This window comes from Lipotes vexillifer, unplaced genomic scaffold (assembly GCF_000442215.2).
Source record: "Lipotes vexillifer unplaced genomic scaffold, Lipotes_vexillifer_v1.1 scaffold83, whole genome shotgun sequence".
Classification (NCBI taxonomy): domain Eukaryota; kingdom Metazoa; phylum Chordata; class Mammalia; order Artiodactyla; family Lipotidae; genus Lipotes; species Lipotes vexillifer.
This window is the reverse complement of record NW_006799780.1, coordinates 3,299,268-3,317,168: the sequence shown is the minus strand read 5'-3', so window position 1 is coordinate 3,317,168 and position 17,901 is coordinate 3,299,268. Positions and strand designations below refer to the sequence as shown.

Below are 17,901 nucleotides of genomic sequence, written 5' to 3'. Positions count from 1 at the left end.
GCAGGAATTCTGGAAGAAAAGGAAAGTGAAAAAAGGAAGGTAAGACTATTTCTATGATGATAAAAATCGGACACATTTTTAACCCAAGAATTAACCTGAGAATTTCAGTTCTCAGCTTAGGTTAAGCAAACAAACCTCTCTAATACATATTATACAAATATACCTCGTTAAAAGTCTAAGAAAACACACATGACATTATCTATTTAAAAAAAATAAGTCAGGGCAACTCACATCTTTGCTATTACAAGCATATATTTTAGTCTTAAAAAGGACAACTAAGTTATTTGGATGACAGAGAGTGCAGAAAGAAACATAAATTAGTGGTAAAACACATTAAAATGATAAACAAGGTAAATGCTGACTTTTTACTTCATCTTTTGTGAATAAGAGAGCATCCTTTGCAACTTGATAGAGGTAATTTTATCTAAAACAGTAATTTTCAAAAGGTTATGGCTTAGAATGACATCCTGTCAGAGTTACAAACGGACCTCATAAATCATCTAATCCAACATGTAATGGTGTTCCAAATAGTCTCAACATAAAAGCATAGTAGGTAATCCCCATTTGATTAAGATTAGCTAAGTATTTTGATCTAACCTTCCATAAAAACAGCATTCAAATATTAGTATCAGAGACAAAACGTTAGGCTGAATGGATGAAACACTTGGCTCAGAATGAAGTCTCTTAAGCTCTTTGGTTCACACAGTACAAAACCTGAGATGAAAGTTAATTTTTACTTCTTGCACCACAATTTAATAGTATCCCATATTTAAATCTTAAATGGTAAGGACCAACTCCTCAGAACAGAACAGAATAAATTTGCCAAATAGATTTAAATGAGTATCTCTTTCACTGAATTTGTCCATTTTGAAAGAGTAATGGTCACTTTTATAACTTCTCTACATTTAATTTTCCTCCAAGAAAATACCTATTAAATTATACAAGAATCAAATGCCTAAATTTTCCTTAGATGTGATGTACTTCACATGCAACAAACAAATTATTCTTTAAAAAAGTGAGGGATAAAGAAAGGGTACGAATTCAAAGACAGTTGAACACAGAAATGATTTCAACTCAGAAATAACCATACACGTAAGACTGGACCACTATTTCACAACCATTTATGTGTGGCTTTATGGTGTACACAAATGGGGCGGGGGGGCATTTACCTTCTTAATATGTAGGCAACATAACAAAATGAACCCCCTATAGCAAATACTTTTAAGAAAACTTTTCAAGGTTTTCTATGTTTTTTTCTGAAATTCAAAAAAAATTTTAAGGTAAGTTAATTATAATAATTATGAATATCTAGAAACTCAGGACATAGCAAGGTTGTCTAGACTAACTTGGTAGTAGAGGAGGGCTGTTTTAGAATTTTAAAAGTACATCAAAACAAAAGTAGTCCCATTAATCCATTAAAAATTTATTTTAATGATGTCTGAAATTCTTATTTACATTCAGTATATCTGAACCTATGTAATTTAGCTTATTATTCTAAAACTTACCTTTATATTCTGCACCCAATCTCAACATTAAACGCATAGGAAAAACCTTTGCCCAGGGAATCTCTAGCTTCTGGATAAGAATTCCACAAAGAAAAGGATTACTTGGTAACAGGAGATCATCAAGTTTCTGAAAAGTAGGTGTAATAAATAGAAATCCTCCATGATCCTTGCTGCTGAGAAAACTCTCAGTAAAGGTAATACAGTCCAAGTTTTCTATGTATTTTCCTAGAAATAAAATCATTTATAAAAAGATTTTAAGTTGTTTTGAAGCAGCATTATGAGTTTGAATGTCCCAGTATAAACTTTCTTAAATAAAAGCAATGTAAAATATTTTTTATTTATTTCCACTGTTGAAGAAGCACTGAATACCTTGCGTGCACAAAGTTCAGTTATTCCAGAAGACTGGGAATTGTGAACAAAAATTTGAGAATGTTTATCACCGTTAAGTGTTTTAAAATTTTTCTCCTTACTTCATGGTCAAGTGAAAAGTCATCATCATGTCCCCCAAATCTTATACAGACAGAAAGTATACAGTGGTCCCCCCCCTTATCCACAGTTTTGCTTTCCATGGTTTTAGTTACCCCTGGTCAACTGTAGTTCAAAAATATTAAATGGAAAATTCAATAAACAGCAAATTTTAAATATTTCGCTACCCAGCTCTGCCCCATTGGGATGTGAGCCACACCGTGACTCACTTGTCCAGCATATCCACGCTGTATATGCTACCATCCATTAGTCATTCAGTTATGATGGACTGCTGCAGTATCACTGTGCTTGTGTTCATGTAACCCTTATTTCTCTTAATAATGGCCCCAAGGTGCAAGGGAAGTGTTGTTGGCAATTCGGATGTTCTCGTACTGTGCCTAATTTATAAATTAAGCTTTATCACAGGTATATGTACAGAAAAAACAGTGTACATAGGGTTCAGTACCATTCGTGGTTTCAGGCAGCTAGTGGGGTCTTGGAACTTATCCCCCGCAGATAAGGGGGGATTATTGTGTAGACACAAAAACGGACCAAGAAGGTAAATATATTTTCACTTTTAAAATTAAAAAAACTATAAAGACACTAATTACATAAAATGCTAAATTTAAGGAGACTGAAAATGATGACAGAGCTCTTTTAAGTAATCAGCAATCTCTTCACAAAATAAATCTTTAGTACAGTTAGCATAGCCAAAAGCAAAAATGCCCTTAATTTATCCATCCCCTGGTCTGAACAGTTCAAAATAAAATGGTATACCTTTCAGAGCGTCCTTATAAATGGTGATAAAGAGTCTGAAGATGTCCTTAGGAATAGTATCTTCACTTGGCAAACATAACAATAGAATAATAATTTCTGCCTGTCCCAAGCCGTGCAATCCATTGGTTGAGAAGTACCAATATTTGTCTGAGGAATCTTAAGTGACAAAAGTGTACAACTATAAATGTCAACTTCTATTAACCAAAAAAATTAAATATAATCGTCCTTTGCATGAAGCACAACTTTTTAAACTCCTTAGTTCCCCAACATTCTCCCCATAAAAACTTTAAATTGAATTGTATGAGACTAATATAAAAAAGAGAAAGGATTAAAAATTATCTGATGGAGTCAACTAATAAACAACAGTAGGGCTTCCCCGGTGGCTCAGTGGTTGAGAGTCCGCCTGCCGATGCAGGGGACACAGGTTCGTGCCCCGGTCCGGGAAGATCCCACATGCCGCGGAGCGGCTGGGCCCCTGAGCCATGGCCACTGAGCCTGCGCGTCTGGAGCCTGTGCTCCGCAACGGGAGAGGCCACAACAGTGAGAGGCCCGCATACCGCAAAAAATAAAAATAAAAATAAAAATAAAAATAAAATAAAAGATGCACTAACAAGCTGAAATGTAGTGGGTAAGAATCAGGTTAGTTTCAAAGAGAATGAGAAGCTAAGAGATGCATTATTGAGTATTGAGGACTATTTATTACTGAGAAATATTTACTTCCTTACTTTTAATTAAGTCTAGTGTCATTTACTTTAAAACTGTCTTTATTGTTACTAAATCAGGATTTTTGCTTATCTCAAGTAGCAAATTTCAATTTACCTAAAAGCTATATGAAATATGGTCAGCTGGGGAGATTGGGATTGACATATATATACTAATATGTATAAAATGGATAAGAACCTGCTGTATAAAAAAATTAATTAAATAAAATTCCAAAATTAAAAAAAAAATATATATATGGTCAGCTGTATCATGAGCATCAAAATACAGCTTGTTATAAGCCCATGGCCTTAACCTAGGACTGAATGAAGGACACTAGTAAAAATCTTTAACCTATTACTTCAAGTCCCACAGCATATAAAACTGCAAAATTTATTTATATTAATATTTGGCTACAAAAACCAATATCCAATACTGCTTATTTTTCACCATTGCCAGTCTAAATTTAACCAGACAATGTAATTAATTATTCAGAAATCCTGCTTACCAATTAGGCAAAGAAAGATGAATCATTACTTACAAAATGCTAACTTGACATTCACAAGTAGATTAGCATTTAGGACAAATGTAACAGGACAAAAACCTTCGCCTTCAAGAAGCAAAATGATCTGCTCGTGAGATGGGTGTTCTTCTATTACAGGCACTAAAACATGAAAATAATATATTAATTAGAATAAACATGTCTTCCTGTTAAATATGCCTATAATGAAAAAACAGATTTATAAATCCACCAATGGCTTAATCACATTTAAAAGCAAAAGCAAACACATTTTATAAAATCAATCAACACCTGGGCAACTGTTATATACTAATTTTTACTTTTCAATTTATGTAAAGATATTAATATTATAATACATATAAATCCTGATCAATTATATTATATATAGTCTATGCACAAATATGTTGATTAAACAGCATATTGATACAATTTTAGCACCTTTAAAGTTTTAAAACAAATGTTTTTGTAAAGTGGACTCCTATCTACCAGCCACTCCAATTATAAATTCTGAAATTTACAGCTGTGAAAGTAGTCTAGACCCAAGTTGTACATGCTTGTACATATGGCTTGCTGCCATATGCCTTATGTCAGTGACAAGTGGTGAAAAAAGAACTTGACAACCAACAGGAAAATATACATGGCATGCAAAGAACAGGGCTTAAGGTATTTTTGCCACTATCAATAGGATCATGAAATGGCTCCTACTTTCAGAAGAGATCCTAGGCTTCATTCCCCTACATTATCATGCACAGAACATAATCATTTCATGTAAGATTCAGCATAATGCCTGGGGTAACAAGGATATATCCCTAGGGAACTACTCCAAGGTAGGAGATAGCCACAGAATCTCCAGATTAGAAAGGACCTTAAAGACCACCTAAGTTCTCTTCTTTTACAAAGGAAACTGAGGCCCAAGAGATTAAATTGCCTGCTTCAAGTCATACGTGTATTAAGTAGCAGATGAGGAACTAAAATTCCTCCAATCCTATATTCTTTTCTTTAGGCACTATGTTCCTTTAAAAAAAATGATGTGGAGTCAAAACTAATACAGGACTAAAATGAGTTTCCCTGTTGTATTGGACTTTTGCCTTATTTTAAATTAGGGACCCAGATGAGATAAGTGAATCACATTCAAAGCAACTCAAAAGGTCAGATCTTTTTAGAATTTGTTTTTATTTTTTTTTTTTTTTTTTTTTTGCGGTACACGGGCCTCTCACTGTTGTGGCCTCTCCCGTTGCGGAGCTCAGGCTTCGGATGCTCAGGCTCAGCGGCCACGGCTCATGGGCCTAGAATTTGTTTTTATACAGTAAGACTTTTTGTAAACTAGAGTTCCATGCCATCATACATATTTCAACCACACAGTCTAAATTTAAAAAAAATACATTTTATATATCACAGACAAAATTCATCAATATATTCTTCTTTAAAAAAAACCACCTCCTTTTTAAATTTAAATAACTGCTATCCTACCTGATCCCTTTTCTCCAGATGCAACTAGAAGAGGAGGCAAGCTGTCCTCATCATCAGGTAGAAGACTAATCTTATTGCAAACATTCTTGTCAATACCACACAATAACCTATAACCTGAAATACTAGCAACAGGTAAATTACTGTTAACCAAGACACCAGTAGGACTTGATAGGTCCTCAATTTCTGCAAAAACATCATCATCTAGTGTAAAAGAGCCAGAAGTAGGCAACCCCTCAGTTCCTGTGTTTGTAGGCAGTTTTTCCACAGATGGAACCTGAGAAATAGGACTTCGAATTATCTCATTTCTTCTATCGCCTGTCTCACTATTTGGTTTTTCCACTGTAGTAGAATGGGCATGATCCACTGTGTTTATCATCTGTAAAATATGGAAAACAAAAACCCAAATCAGTTCATAGTTTCTTTCTTCAGAAGCCAAATTTCCCAAGAAATAGTACCATTTTGGTTCTTTAAATTCAAGAGCATAGGTTTAGCTTTACTCTATGCTCAGATAGGTATTCATGACTAATTTTACAGACTGGAAAAAGGAGGCAAGGAGAACTTCAGGATCCTATACCATACCACAAAGTGAGCACACTTAGTTCAACTCAAGGCACTCCTCCTAATAGACAAAAAAGCCTGGCTGCAGGGTGGCAAGGGAGAGGAAAAAGGGAGAAGGCAGGGAGGGGAGTGGTTAGGAAGCAAAACGGTAGACATACTCCACAACAGTAACCACCTAGAATAAACTACACCTCAAGTCGGCTTCAAGTAAGCCCCTTTCTTTTTGGACAGGCCGAACCTAAGTCAATAGAGAATTGTTTATGAACTCAAGTAATACTAGCCTCTATAGAAATTCCATTTTGTTAAAATATTGATTGAGGGTAGGTGCTAGCTAAGAAACATACTTCTGGTAATTAGAGCTACCTGTAAAACCTAGCTCATGAACTCTTACTGACAAACAACATAAGTTTCTATGATACGTGAACTTGAAGAGAGTAGGATACATATCCTTCTTGTCTGATGTATGTTTACCCAAGATAAACCAGGTAACTGGCTCAGAGGAGATGCTCAATATATATTTGTTTAATGAATAAAAAAGCATTCCTACTTCATGTGTTAATACTTGCTTTTATGAGTATTTTGCTACTTTACAATGAGAGTTATTAGTGGGCTGGGATTCTATATTATGTATCTTCTATTTAACACCTAGCACATTTGTATAAACATAAACATAAATACTACCATCAGGTACTTTACTGAATATTTGAAAATCATTAAACAAATTAGTCTAAATTAACTTACTAAATCTCAGTTCTATTTCCCCATACCAGTGGTTCTCAAAATGTGGTCCAGGGATCTCTGGGGTCCCCAAGACCCTTTCAGGAAGTCAGTGAGGTCCTAGGATTTTCTTCATATAATTTAACTAAAACATATCACAACAGACTGACTTTAGAAGTAGATGTGAGAATCTATCTTCTATTAAGCCAGACGTTAAAGAAATTCACAAAAAATGTAAAACAATGTTATTCCTCTCACTAAACTTTTGTTTCAAAAACTTTTCATTAAAAATATTATTTCTAGGGCTTCCCTGGTGGCGCAGTGCTTGAGGGTCCGCCTGCCGATGCAGGAGACGCGGGTTCGTGCCCCGTTTCGGGAAGATCCCACATGCCGCGGAGCGGCTGGGCCCGTGAGCCATGGCCACTGAGCCTGCGCGTCCGGAGCCTGTGCTCCGCAAATGGGAGAGGCCACAACAGTGAGAGGCCCGCATAACGCAAGAAAAAAAAAAAAGGTAAAAAGGGTTCTGCCTCTGACCATGGGTCATCTGTCTATTAACTGATCCATCAGTTGCACCAGTGTCATAAATAATGGTTAAGTTCTATAATTTACAGTTAAAAAAACATTGCCGGGCTTCCCTGGTGGCGCAGTGGTTGAGAGTCCGCCTGCCGATGCAGGGGACACGGGTTAGTGTCCCGGTCCGGGAGGATCCCACATGCCACGGAGGGGCTGGGCCCATGGGCCATGGCCGCTGGGCCTGCGCGAACGGAGCCTGTGCTCCGCAATGGGAGAGGCCCGTGTACCACACACACAAAAAAAAGCCCTATAAGCAGAAGAAAGATTGCTGGAAATGTAACTACATGGGAAAAATATAAGCAATTTATTGTAAGTCAATTATACCTCAAGCTGGTGGAAAAAAACACAAAGAAGAAAAAAAAAAAAAAAAAAAAAAAAAAATATTATTTCTATTAATTTAATGAGCTTATTTTTTAATTAATTTTTAAAATGTCTGTCAATTTTATATCAGTAATTATCAATAAACATAACCCACATAACCTATAGTTCTTTGGGGTTCTCAATAACTTTTCAGAGCATAAAGGGTCCTTAGATCAAAAAGTTTAAGAATCACTGCCTTAAACTGATGTGAAAAAAAGGTAAAATCTAAAATATATTCATAAATCATATGTTTCTCATTTTATGAAGCTCAAAGCATTTTTTTTAAAAAGTACTCTAAAAAATCACACAAGGAATTACTTACAAAATAAAATTTTATTAAATTAACAAGTCATTCTCTAGATTCCTTACCAGTGGCACATCAGGTAAGAGAGGACTAAAGTCTTCAGAACATCTTTTACTTCCAGATGATAATTTTGTTGTATCTGCAACTTCGCCATTGGGCAATATACCATCTGCAAACCATACTCTCTTCTGTTCTTTGGAGCATAATCCTAGAATCAGTTTAAAAAGTAAAGCATTTTAATTTAATAATATTGCAATGATTTAATACTAAAAGGGTCAGGAAACATTTTCAAAAGCTTTTTGCTAACCATTGGCAAGCCCTGCATTCTCAGGGTTTCAAGGCCTAGAGAAATGGCCTTTTGTGATTCATCTACCCAGAGTAGAAGTTTTTTTCTAATTCATACAAAGGCAGGGCTGGCCCTAGGAATCCCGTACTCAGAAAAAGAGTGGACAGGAGAGGTTATACCTTAAAGACATTGAAGGCAGATTTAAAGCCTATATTATTAAGGCTAACTTTGTGAGTGTGGAATAAAATTTAGGGACTAAGGCACAGGGAGGGAAAATGGAACAGACCAGAGCATGGTAGACAAGCAAAGGGAAAAAAGTATGAAGAACAGAAGAAAGAAGCATAAAAAGTCTAAAGAAAGAAACAGAATCACTTGTGCATCAGAGGTCATTTCCTACCTTTAACTTACTTAACAAGAGAAGCATAACATGCTTTGTTCTTATGTTGATATTGAAATTTATTAATATTTTCCTTTCAAATTTGGAGGAAATAACTAGATGTCAGCATAAATATTTGTTCTCTTTTATTAAAAAGCATCCACGGAGGAAGGTTATGAAAATTCCTGCCAGATGATTTTAGAACATATAAACATCAAAAGGACCAATATCTACCTTCCATATCATAATACAGATAACACTGAAAAAATTGGAATCATATATGTATAATTTTTGCAACATGGGTGGACATATTAAATAAGGTATCTTTCTTGTATTTGCAATACTTTATAATTTAATGATTTAAAAAGTCAATATAAGAGAATAAATATTTTTAAAAGCAGATTCATTCATCTTTAGAGCTATAATATACAACCATATATGCTGAAACTCATTATTTAAGTCATAATGATAAACGGAAAATAGCTATTAAGTGAGAAATAAGTGAAATCCAAAATAGTTGACAGAAATACTTGAATTTGACTGACAATTACAGTTATTTTCTAGCATGTTACAGACTAATAGTTTATTTCTAAGAGTGTACACAGGCTTACTGAATAGCAGAGGGAACTATCCTCAATATTTTGTAATAACCTATAAGGGAAAAGAATCTGAAAAAGAAAAGAAATATATATGTATATGTATAACTGAATCACTGAGCTGTACACCTGAAACTAACACAACATTGTAAATCAACTATACTTCAATTTTAAAAATTAAAAAAAAAAAAAAAAAAGTCTACACAGGCTTTACTCAAGATCCTAAACTACAATAGGCTGTAAAAAAACAGAGAGCCCAAAGATTTTTTAAATCTTTAGAAGTTTGTTAAAAGATTTAAGAAACATTTTTTATTGTGGTAAAATATACATTTAAAAATAGATTTTTAAGGAAAGGGAGACATGCCAGTTATTTACCTATTGTCTCTCAAACCCAAGCCCACCCTTCCACATGGTGCTCTTTGATGCCAGGCTAGAAGTCTGGAAAGTGCAACCCCCAGACCCCCTTGCTAGTTGGTTCTGGTCACGTCCCAGCAATGACAGGCTCTGGTTGGAGACTGGAAGGTGGGAAGAGAAGGAATTCTTTCTGTTTCTAGTTCCTGCCAGGACTTACGCAGCAGCGGCACCACCAGATATACCCACATGTCCTGTGATCTTCAGTACTCCTTACATCAAGCCTGGGACACTCCTTCTGTTATCTGAACACCAACCCTGTTAGGCTCCTTGATGGTCCCAGCATTTGCCACTTGGTGTTCCTCTAGAAGTCACAGTACCAGTCATGTGACGTGGCACGCTAATCCCTGAGTACTAGGTCTGAGAACCAAGCATCTCTTGGTGTTCCTGCACGGGGTTCTAGTAATACTGCCTCTCCCTTTGCATTCTCCCAACCCTAGGGATGGTGGTTGCTTCCTGTACTTACTAATATCTGAGTCACTTGAGCATGCCCTTTTTGTTCTTCTACCCTTCTAACGTGCATGTATAACCAGTTTCCTGTATTAAATTCCTTCTGGTAGCTAGTCTGGTTTCTCTTTTCTCACTAGATCCTGTCAATACTAGAAAATTTCTACTTTGATCATTTATCTTTAATATTAGACACAACATTTTCTTCAAGTTACCTTCAACACTTGGTTGTTTAAGTGCTGAGATTGGTAAAGTTGTAGGTGAAGATATACTGGATGTTTGAGTCTCCTGAAGAGGTTGGATGGTGGCACATTCATCAGAATGATTAGATTTAAGATTAGAACCAGTTGGACTCATCATCCTTTCAAATGCCTGAGCTATAAAGGGAAAAAAAACTTGATCTCAGGTGTTTTTGACCTTCAAAGTAAATCATGATAAATATTCTATTTTTCAAATTGTAAGGAGAAAGAAATTAATGGCTAACTAAGAAGTGGCACTTGGCAAAGATAATATCCTTACTTTTAGTTGGCAGCACTCCACTTCAGTATAAGCTACCAATTAGTTATTTCTATATAATTTTGGCATATATTTGATATCTACTAAAGAAAACCATTGTTATTTAATATGACCATCTGATTTTGCCCTTGTACTCCTATAGTCTATTTCCAATATAGTTCCTAGTGATTCTTTTAAGACATAAATCATATCACATCATTCTTCTGTTTAAAATCCTTTAATGGCTTCCCAAGTAGAATGAAAATTTAAGTTGTTACAATGGCCCACAAGACTCTACATAGTCTGTGCTCTCCCAGTTAGCTGTCTGACATCATTTCTCACTAAAATCCTACTTGCTCATTAGAATCCAGCCATTGAGGCCTCCTTGTTCTTCAACAAGCGAAGCAAGCACTGTTCTAGCTTCGGGTCTTTGCTCTTACTATTCTTTCTGCCTGGAAAGTTCTTCCACATGGCTTTATTCTCTCACTTCCTTCAGGTCTCTGCTTACGCATCATACTATCATAAACCCTTATTCTGACCACCATTTAAAATTTCTACCTCTTGCCACCAGTCTGTTACTATCTATCCCTCTTATACTCTTTTATTTTCATTTAGAATATTATCACCATCTGATATTCCCTTTGCTTTCTGTCCACGTCTCCTCACATTCATAAGGTCCATGAGATCAAAAGCTCCATAAGAACAGGGAATATATTTTGTTCTCAGCTGGAGCTCCAAAGCACAGAACACCGCTTGAATACTGCTGAATGATTTTTTTTCATCCAAATAACACGGAACAGCACTGGTACCTCTCCCTTCAGCACTTCTCCAAACTGATCTGCTATAAATGCTGCCACTACTACAATAACTTTCCTCAAGTGCCAATGAATTAGCACCCTCATGCAATGGCTTCCGCTAACCAAGTAAAATCCAAACACAGTACTTTGAGTTTCAAAGTAATTTCCAACTTCCTCTAAGTTTATGCAATGGCACTCACATGCATGCTTCTTTAAAACTTACACAGTCTCAGCACAACTTCCTCATTATCCACAATCTCTAATGAAACGATCTTTTCTTCTTTGTGGAATTTGTCTTATAACCCTTGAGCCATCTTTCTCCTCTTATCAGTAACATTATTCTAAATGATCATGTCTACTGTTTTCAACCCTAAAGTTGGAGTTAAGATAACTTTCATTTACGTTCTCCTGTGGTGTATAAATTAATGATAAACAGAGCCATAAACGAAATTACATGCTATAAGATATCGAAACCGAATAAATAAAACAGATAACTAACTAAATAAATCCATTCCAAATATTTTCTTTGATAAACCAATGCTTGCTCTCACTATGCTACTAAGTCTCTCCAGTGACTAAGTCTCCTCCTCTCCTGGATCCTTATGGTCAATATGTTTCAGTGTTCACCTAAAAATCTGACCCGTCAACTCAAATAATGTTTCAAATCTTCATGGCTGTTTTATTTTTTAAATGGGGAGAGATAATTATGTGGGAGCTAGCTCTAAGGTTTCCTAACTCTAGCAGGTTGCTTGGCTAACAGCACCAGCAGTAGTCTTAAAGGCTACTCAAACAGCATAGGCAAAAAACAAAACAACTACAGGCACTTAAATTCTTCATAAACACTCGTGGTAACATGGAAATACAAGAAGATTTACACTCTATTATCTTCCAGAGCAGAGGTCAACAGCAGGGAGTAAAGCAGCTTACCTCAGGCTAACAGACTCACATCAGAGCTTTTTGAAGAATTGCTGAAAAAATTTATCTTCATTCAAAAGAGAAAAACAAATTATTATCAGGTATTTATTCTCCTGGATAACAGGAAGCAGCACCTGGGCTAGCGCACAGGCCTGGTCTTAAAAGTCCCAAGTAATATTTGCTGGGAATTAAACTGTCAACAAATCTTTGAAAATGCCAAGAAGTACTCAAAAGAACAAATGTGTATTTGAAGAAACACACACACACACACACACACACACACACACACAAAACTGTGAGAACTCAAGTAAGATTATTGCTGATAACAGTAAGCTAGCTAGGGAGCCAGAGAAACAATGGGAAACACAAACAAAATTCTAAAACTGAGAAGGGAAAAAATATATAAAAGACAAAAATGTGCAAATAGTGTGACAGTCCTATGAATTTATATAAAAACTATAAATATTATACTTTATCTTTTATTCCCACTTTAGGTTGTAATTTTCTATAAGGTGGGAACTATTATCTTGCCTTATGCTATTAATATGTAAGACTGTATACTATTTATGGGTAGATATTCTATAAATGTTTAGATTAAGATGATGAGGATGACAATGATGGTGACAAAAACAAATAGGCAGATGAAATGCAGCATTTAGGGGACTTGGTACCTGTTAAAAGTTAATGAACTGCCACTCCAGAAACTGAACGCTTCCTTTCCACACTGGTAGTAATAATTGTGAGAGTAGAACAAAAAGAAGAGAAACCAAGCCTTGGGATGTCCCACCTAAGCCAGATAAGTCAACACTAGGTCCCTGCCTTAAGAAAATAAAGAAGTTTATCTTTGTCACAATCCAGTTGTTTTTAAGATATATTCAATTACTGGAAAAAGATATGTCAGGGTAATACTCACCTTTACTAATAGTCTCATAGCAGACTACACATACTCTTGCTTCCTTTTCTAGATACTGCAATTTACACTTCCTATTACAACAGACACCGCAAAATACCTATAAAGGACAAAATATCAAATTTGATTTTGTTTCAAGCATGTTTATACCAGAGGGAGGCAGGGGGAGGAGAGACCCGAACTCTAACCAAAAACCATTTTTCTGATTACATAAACAAGTTTTCTAATCACCATAATCATAGGTAATTATTAAATGATTCTTTTTATTTTTATTATTTTACTTAAATGAGGTTTCTGTAATTTAAAATTGTATCTCTGATGAGAATTCCTTTAAATCAATTATGTTAATTGGAAGGGAACAAAAACTTTCTTAATGAATAAGTTCATAACTTAACAAGCTTTCTGTGGTCCTTTACAACTTTTTTTTTTTAACTTTTTGGCCTTGCTACGCTGCATGCGGGATCTTATTCGTTCCCTGACCAGGGATGGAACCTGTGCCCCCTGCAGTGGAAGCACAAAGTCTTAACCACTGGACCACCAGGGAAGTCCCCCTCCTTTACAACGTTTAAAAGGAGAATGTTATTCAAAAAAGAAACAGACTCACAGATATAGAGAACAAACTAGTGGTTACCATCGGGAGGAGGAAAGTGGGGAAGGGCAAGATAGGGGTAGAGGATTAAAAGGTACAAACTACTAAATATAAAATAAATAAGCTACAAGGATATATTGTACAGCACAGGGAATATAGCCAGTATTTTATAAGAACTACAAATGGAGTATAATCTTTAAAAAGTGTGAATCACTATGTTCGATACCTGAAACTTTCATAATATTGTAAATCAACTATACTCAGTTAAAAAAAAAAGAAAAACAAGTAGAATGTTATTTTTCTAAAAGAGAGTAGGGTTGATCTGAGACTAACTTATTACTGGAAAATGCTGAAAAAAACGCAATATTATTTCTAGAGGCAACTCTTGAGTCCACAGACTATTAAGATAGTCAGAACACAAATGAGGTCACAGCTTCAGTGTTCTGAACCTTGTGCAAGCCAATCTGCTTTTTTTCTCAGTGTTTACCTCAAGTATCGAGCATAACACTAGCTGCAGAGTAGTCTTGAAATTAAGTATTCAAGGATAAACTGGAAGCTGACTGAATTCCATGCATCTGACGTGTTCATGTTAGAGAGAGAATGAAACGTATTCTTAGATTTCACAAAAATTAGTGTTCCTCATTTCCCAGTATGTAATACCCATGACAATGTGACATTTATTCAAACCTCAATCTGTAAATGACAGTGCTTTATACACTTCCACGTAGGTGAAAAACGATTTTAAACTAACTGAATCTTGTAATCATCTCTTTATCAGCTTTTTTGTCCCATTAAATTTCATTTAAAATGTCTCAAAAGAATAAAAGACAAAGATTTTTATAGCTTACTTTTCCACATGCTCGGCAGTGATGTCGCCGTTTTGTAAAAGTAAATTTGAGTTGGCAGTTCATACAATTTGGAGCTTCTGAATCAGGAACCCAAGTAGGTTGTTTCCGGCCCAAAACAAGGCCTTCTTTGCAAGTGTTTGCAGGCAGAGATTCTTCATTTGCATTTACAAAACTGGATCCACCTTCAAAATTACTTTCTATATCAATGTAATTAGAATTGAAGCTAACCTGAGGATCAGTCACAGAATCTGTAGCACAGGTGGTTGGAACAATGGTATTTGCTATTCTGGGTTCACTTTCAGGCATATTTGGAACATCCAGCTTATTTGGTTCCTTTGAACTCCTTGTTCTTGATGGAACACTAAACAGTTGCTTAGGTCTGGCGCCTCCAACGTGAACAGATTGACTGTTACTATCAGAGACTGATAATTCATTTGTAATCTCAGACTTACTGCTAGATAACACTTGTTCAACTGGAATTGTACTTTTCTCCCCTAAAGAAAGGCTACCATTTTCTGTTGTATTCTGTTTATCAACCGTTTCGCAAATCATATTAATACCAGGACTTTCCCCAGTAGCTTCTGCTTCAGCATTGCAATATATATTATCGACATTTCCATCATCTGGGCCTTTCACCTCTATCTGATTCATCTGAGATTTTGAGTCATTTACCTTTTCTTCAAATGGTTTTATGTTACTAGGCTGAAGATACTGTTCAGTTAGAAAGGCATCAAGTTCAGCATCACTAACTGGTGCACCACTTTTCATGCCTTCATCAATATTAAAGTAATCCAAATCTTGTCCACTGATATCATTGCTTGAAAAAGTGAAACCTTCACAACAATCAGGAGATTCTGGGGCATTAGCACCAGAAAGCTCTATTTGAGATTCTGCAGCTGTAGAAAAACTGGTGTTATCAGGGTAATCCAAAGACTCAACTCTAACTACCATCTGGTTAGAATCTGCCTTTCTATCTCCCATCTTTTCAATTAATGGCTGATGAGGTACGTTTTTACATTTTTCCTGTTTCAAAAGATCAGTCTCCTTCAAAGGTTCCCCACCTGAAGTCATATTCTTCTGTATTTCTTCATGCACAGTCACTGCATCTTTTATATTATCTTTATATTCATTCTGGGGTAAACAATCACCATGAGCTTTATTTTCAATTAATGATCCACACAAAGACCCAGGTACTGGAAGACAGGACAACGAGGAATATGTATTTTCACTTGAAACATGTAAAGTTGAAGCAGAATCTTGGATTTCATCTTTATTATCTTTAAGATCTAAATTTCTTGAGTCTTCTTTTGCAGATTGTTTTATAAATATAGCAGTCCTACCTTCCTGAAAGGAAAAGTCAGGTAACTTGAAATTTTCATCTCTTAAATTTGAATCATTTAAGCATGAACCTCCATTTTTTGGAAGACTGCAAGACAAAGCACTTGTGCTGCCTCCTTCTTTTAAACATTCTGGGGCAGCTATGACTGGCACATCTACCTCCTCTTTTACCAAACAGCCATCAGCTTTTACTAATTCACATGGCTGGTTCTTGTACTGTACGTGGTCTTTGGCATCAAACATTTTGGAACTTTGTTGAGTCAAAGCAGATGGCATGTTAAAATCAACAACTGGTTCTAACTGATTAGAGATCTTTTTATCCTCTAAATTTTCTTTTCCACTGTAATTACACGAATCTGAAAGTGTCGTATCTACTTTTATACCAAATTCTTTAGTTCCACTGATTTCTCTGTTTTGTAATTCAGAACTGACATCATTCTGTTCCTCTCTGACTCTATTATTACCATGGTCTGTTGAAGAAATACAGAAAGTTTCTGACACTGAAGATAAATCCAATCCGATCAAGGAATCTGCACTAGACTTAAAATCATCTGGCAATAATTTTTTAATATCTTCTTCACTATTAGTTACGTGAACTAAGTTACCCATGTCACTTATCAGATCACAGACAGGTTTACTACATCGTCCCATATATAGAGGCTGGATTTCATCTGAAGTGCCACCATCCACAGAAGAAAGGAGATCAAGTCCTGTTACATTTTTTTCATTTTGTATAGAAGTTAGTCCCTCAAGTGTTTTTTCATTCAGGGCAATTTGATTTGTTTCATAGCCTGTTTCTGATGAGGCACAACAATTAATGCATTGTTGATCCTTTGGTAGCAGTGAAGTTAGCTGTGAGGAAGCCAACTCTGAAGAGACTGAATAGCGGTTACAATCATATGAATTTTGTGCATCTTGGAGATAATCTTGTTCATCTAATTAAAATAGAAATATAATGTTAGTCAGGAGACCCAAATCAAAATTATTACAAAGACGTTATGGTTTCTATGACTTCTAAACTTTTTTTTAGACCAGAAATATATCACTCTCCTGCAAAATAGTAATAACCTCCAAAATTATTTTCACTTGGATTTAAACTACTTGGGGTTTTTACTTTTTAATGTAGATGTCATAATATGATAGAAATTCTACTCAAAATAACTCAGTTGCACTATAAAAACCAGACGAAGGAAGAGCTGAAAAACAATCTAACTTCTTTGTTCTGCCCTCCAGTTTCCTAGTCTTCATCCTAAGATGAGGAAAATACTATCTTTCATAGTAATATAGAACTTTCAGGTTGCTTTCAGCTGGTTCGTATGTTGTTTTTAAAGGTCTTTCTTTTACCTAAACGTGTATCTGAAGAGAAACTTCTACCTTTCTTACTTCTATTTCTGGCTATTGGTTCTATTCAGTATAAGAATACACTAATTCATTATAATAAGTGAATGTTTTACAGAAGATAACCATGTGACCAAAATTGAAACCAAGTTTTGCTAAGAGTACTAATTACGGACATTTTAAAATTACATTAATGGTAAAAATGAAAAACTGACAAACCTGGATTCTGTTCAAAATCATCGAGGAGTTTATCCAAGTCACTGACTGCTGCTTTAAAATAACTGTCCATCCTACTTGTAGACTTACTCAGAGTTTAATTCTTGTGTGCCTAGAAAATACGAAGTATGATAGTTCATTTAATTCTCTGACATATAAATATTATGCCATGTACTGCATGCCAAGAAACACAGCCAGGGAATAGACACAAATAAAATTTAAGAGTATTGCTTTGAAGAATCTGTAATTTAGTTGGGGAGATTCCTCTATATATACAAAAATGACATGAAAACAAACTCTAACAACATAACATGCATACATAAACTATTTAAAATTTTAAACACTTATCTAAATAACTCATGGGTCAAAGAATGCATAGTTGAAAGCTATA

The 17,901-nt window shown here is 35.4% G+C and overlaps 1 protein-coding gene across 2 annotated transcripts in view; it reads right to left on the bottom strand.

The window, feature by feature from the left end:
- ZFYVE16 (zinc finger FYVE-type containing 16) overlaps positions 1-17,901 on the bottom strand; it is a 52,570-nt gene that overhangs the window by 21,448 nt on the left and 13,221 nt on the right. The window contains exons 1-9 of one of the 2 annotated variants that reach the window (XM_007471977.1): positions 17,514-17,598; positions 14,619-16,891; positions 13,185-13,281; positions 10,280-10,441; positions 8,014-8,156; positions 5,437-5,812; positions 3,988-4,110; positions 2,748-2,903; positions 1,506-1,730 (exon numbers count right to left, since the gene is read on the bottom strand). In XM_007471977.1, coding sequence (XP_007472039.1) covers positions 1,506-1,730; positions 2,748-2,903; positions 3,988-4,110; positions 5,437-5,812; positions 8,014-8,156; positions 10,280-10,441; positions 13,185-13,281; positions 14,619-16,891; positions 17,514-17,583 — 3,625 coding nt within the window. In that variant the 5' untranslated portion in view covers positions 17,584-17,598. Of the gene's footprint in view, positions 1-1,505; positions 1,731-2,747; positions 2,904-3,987; positions 4,111-5,436; positions 5,813-8,013; positions 8,157-10,279; positions 10,442-12,849; positions 13,282-14,618; positions 16,892-17,513; positions 17,623-17,901 lie in introns of those variants that run through there. The other variant, XM_007471978.1, reaches the window with a different exon arrangement.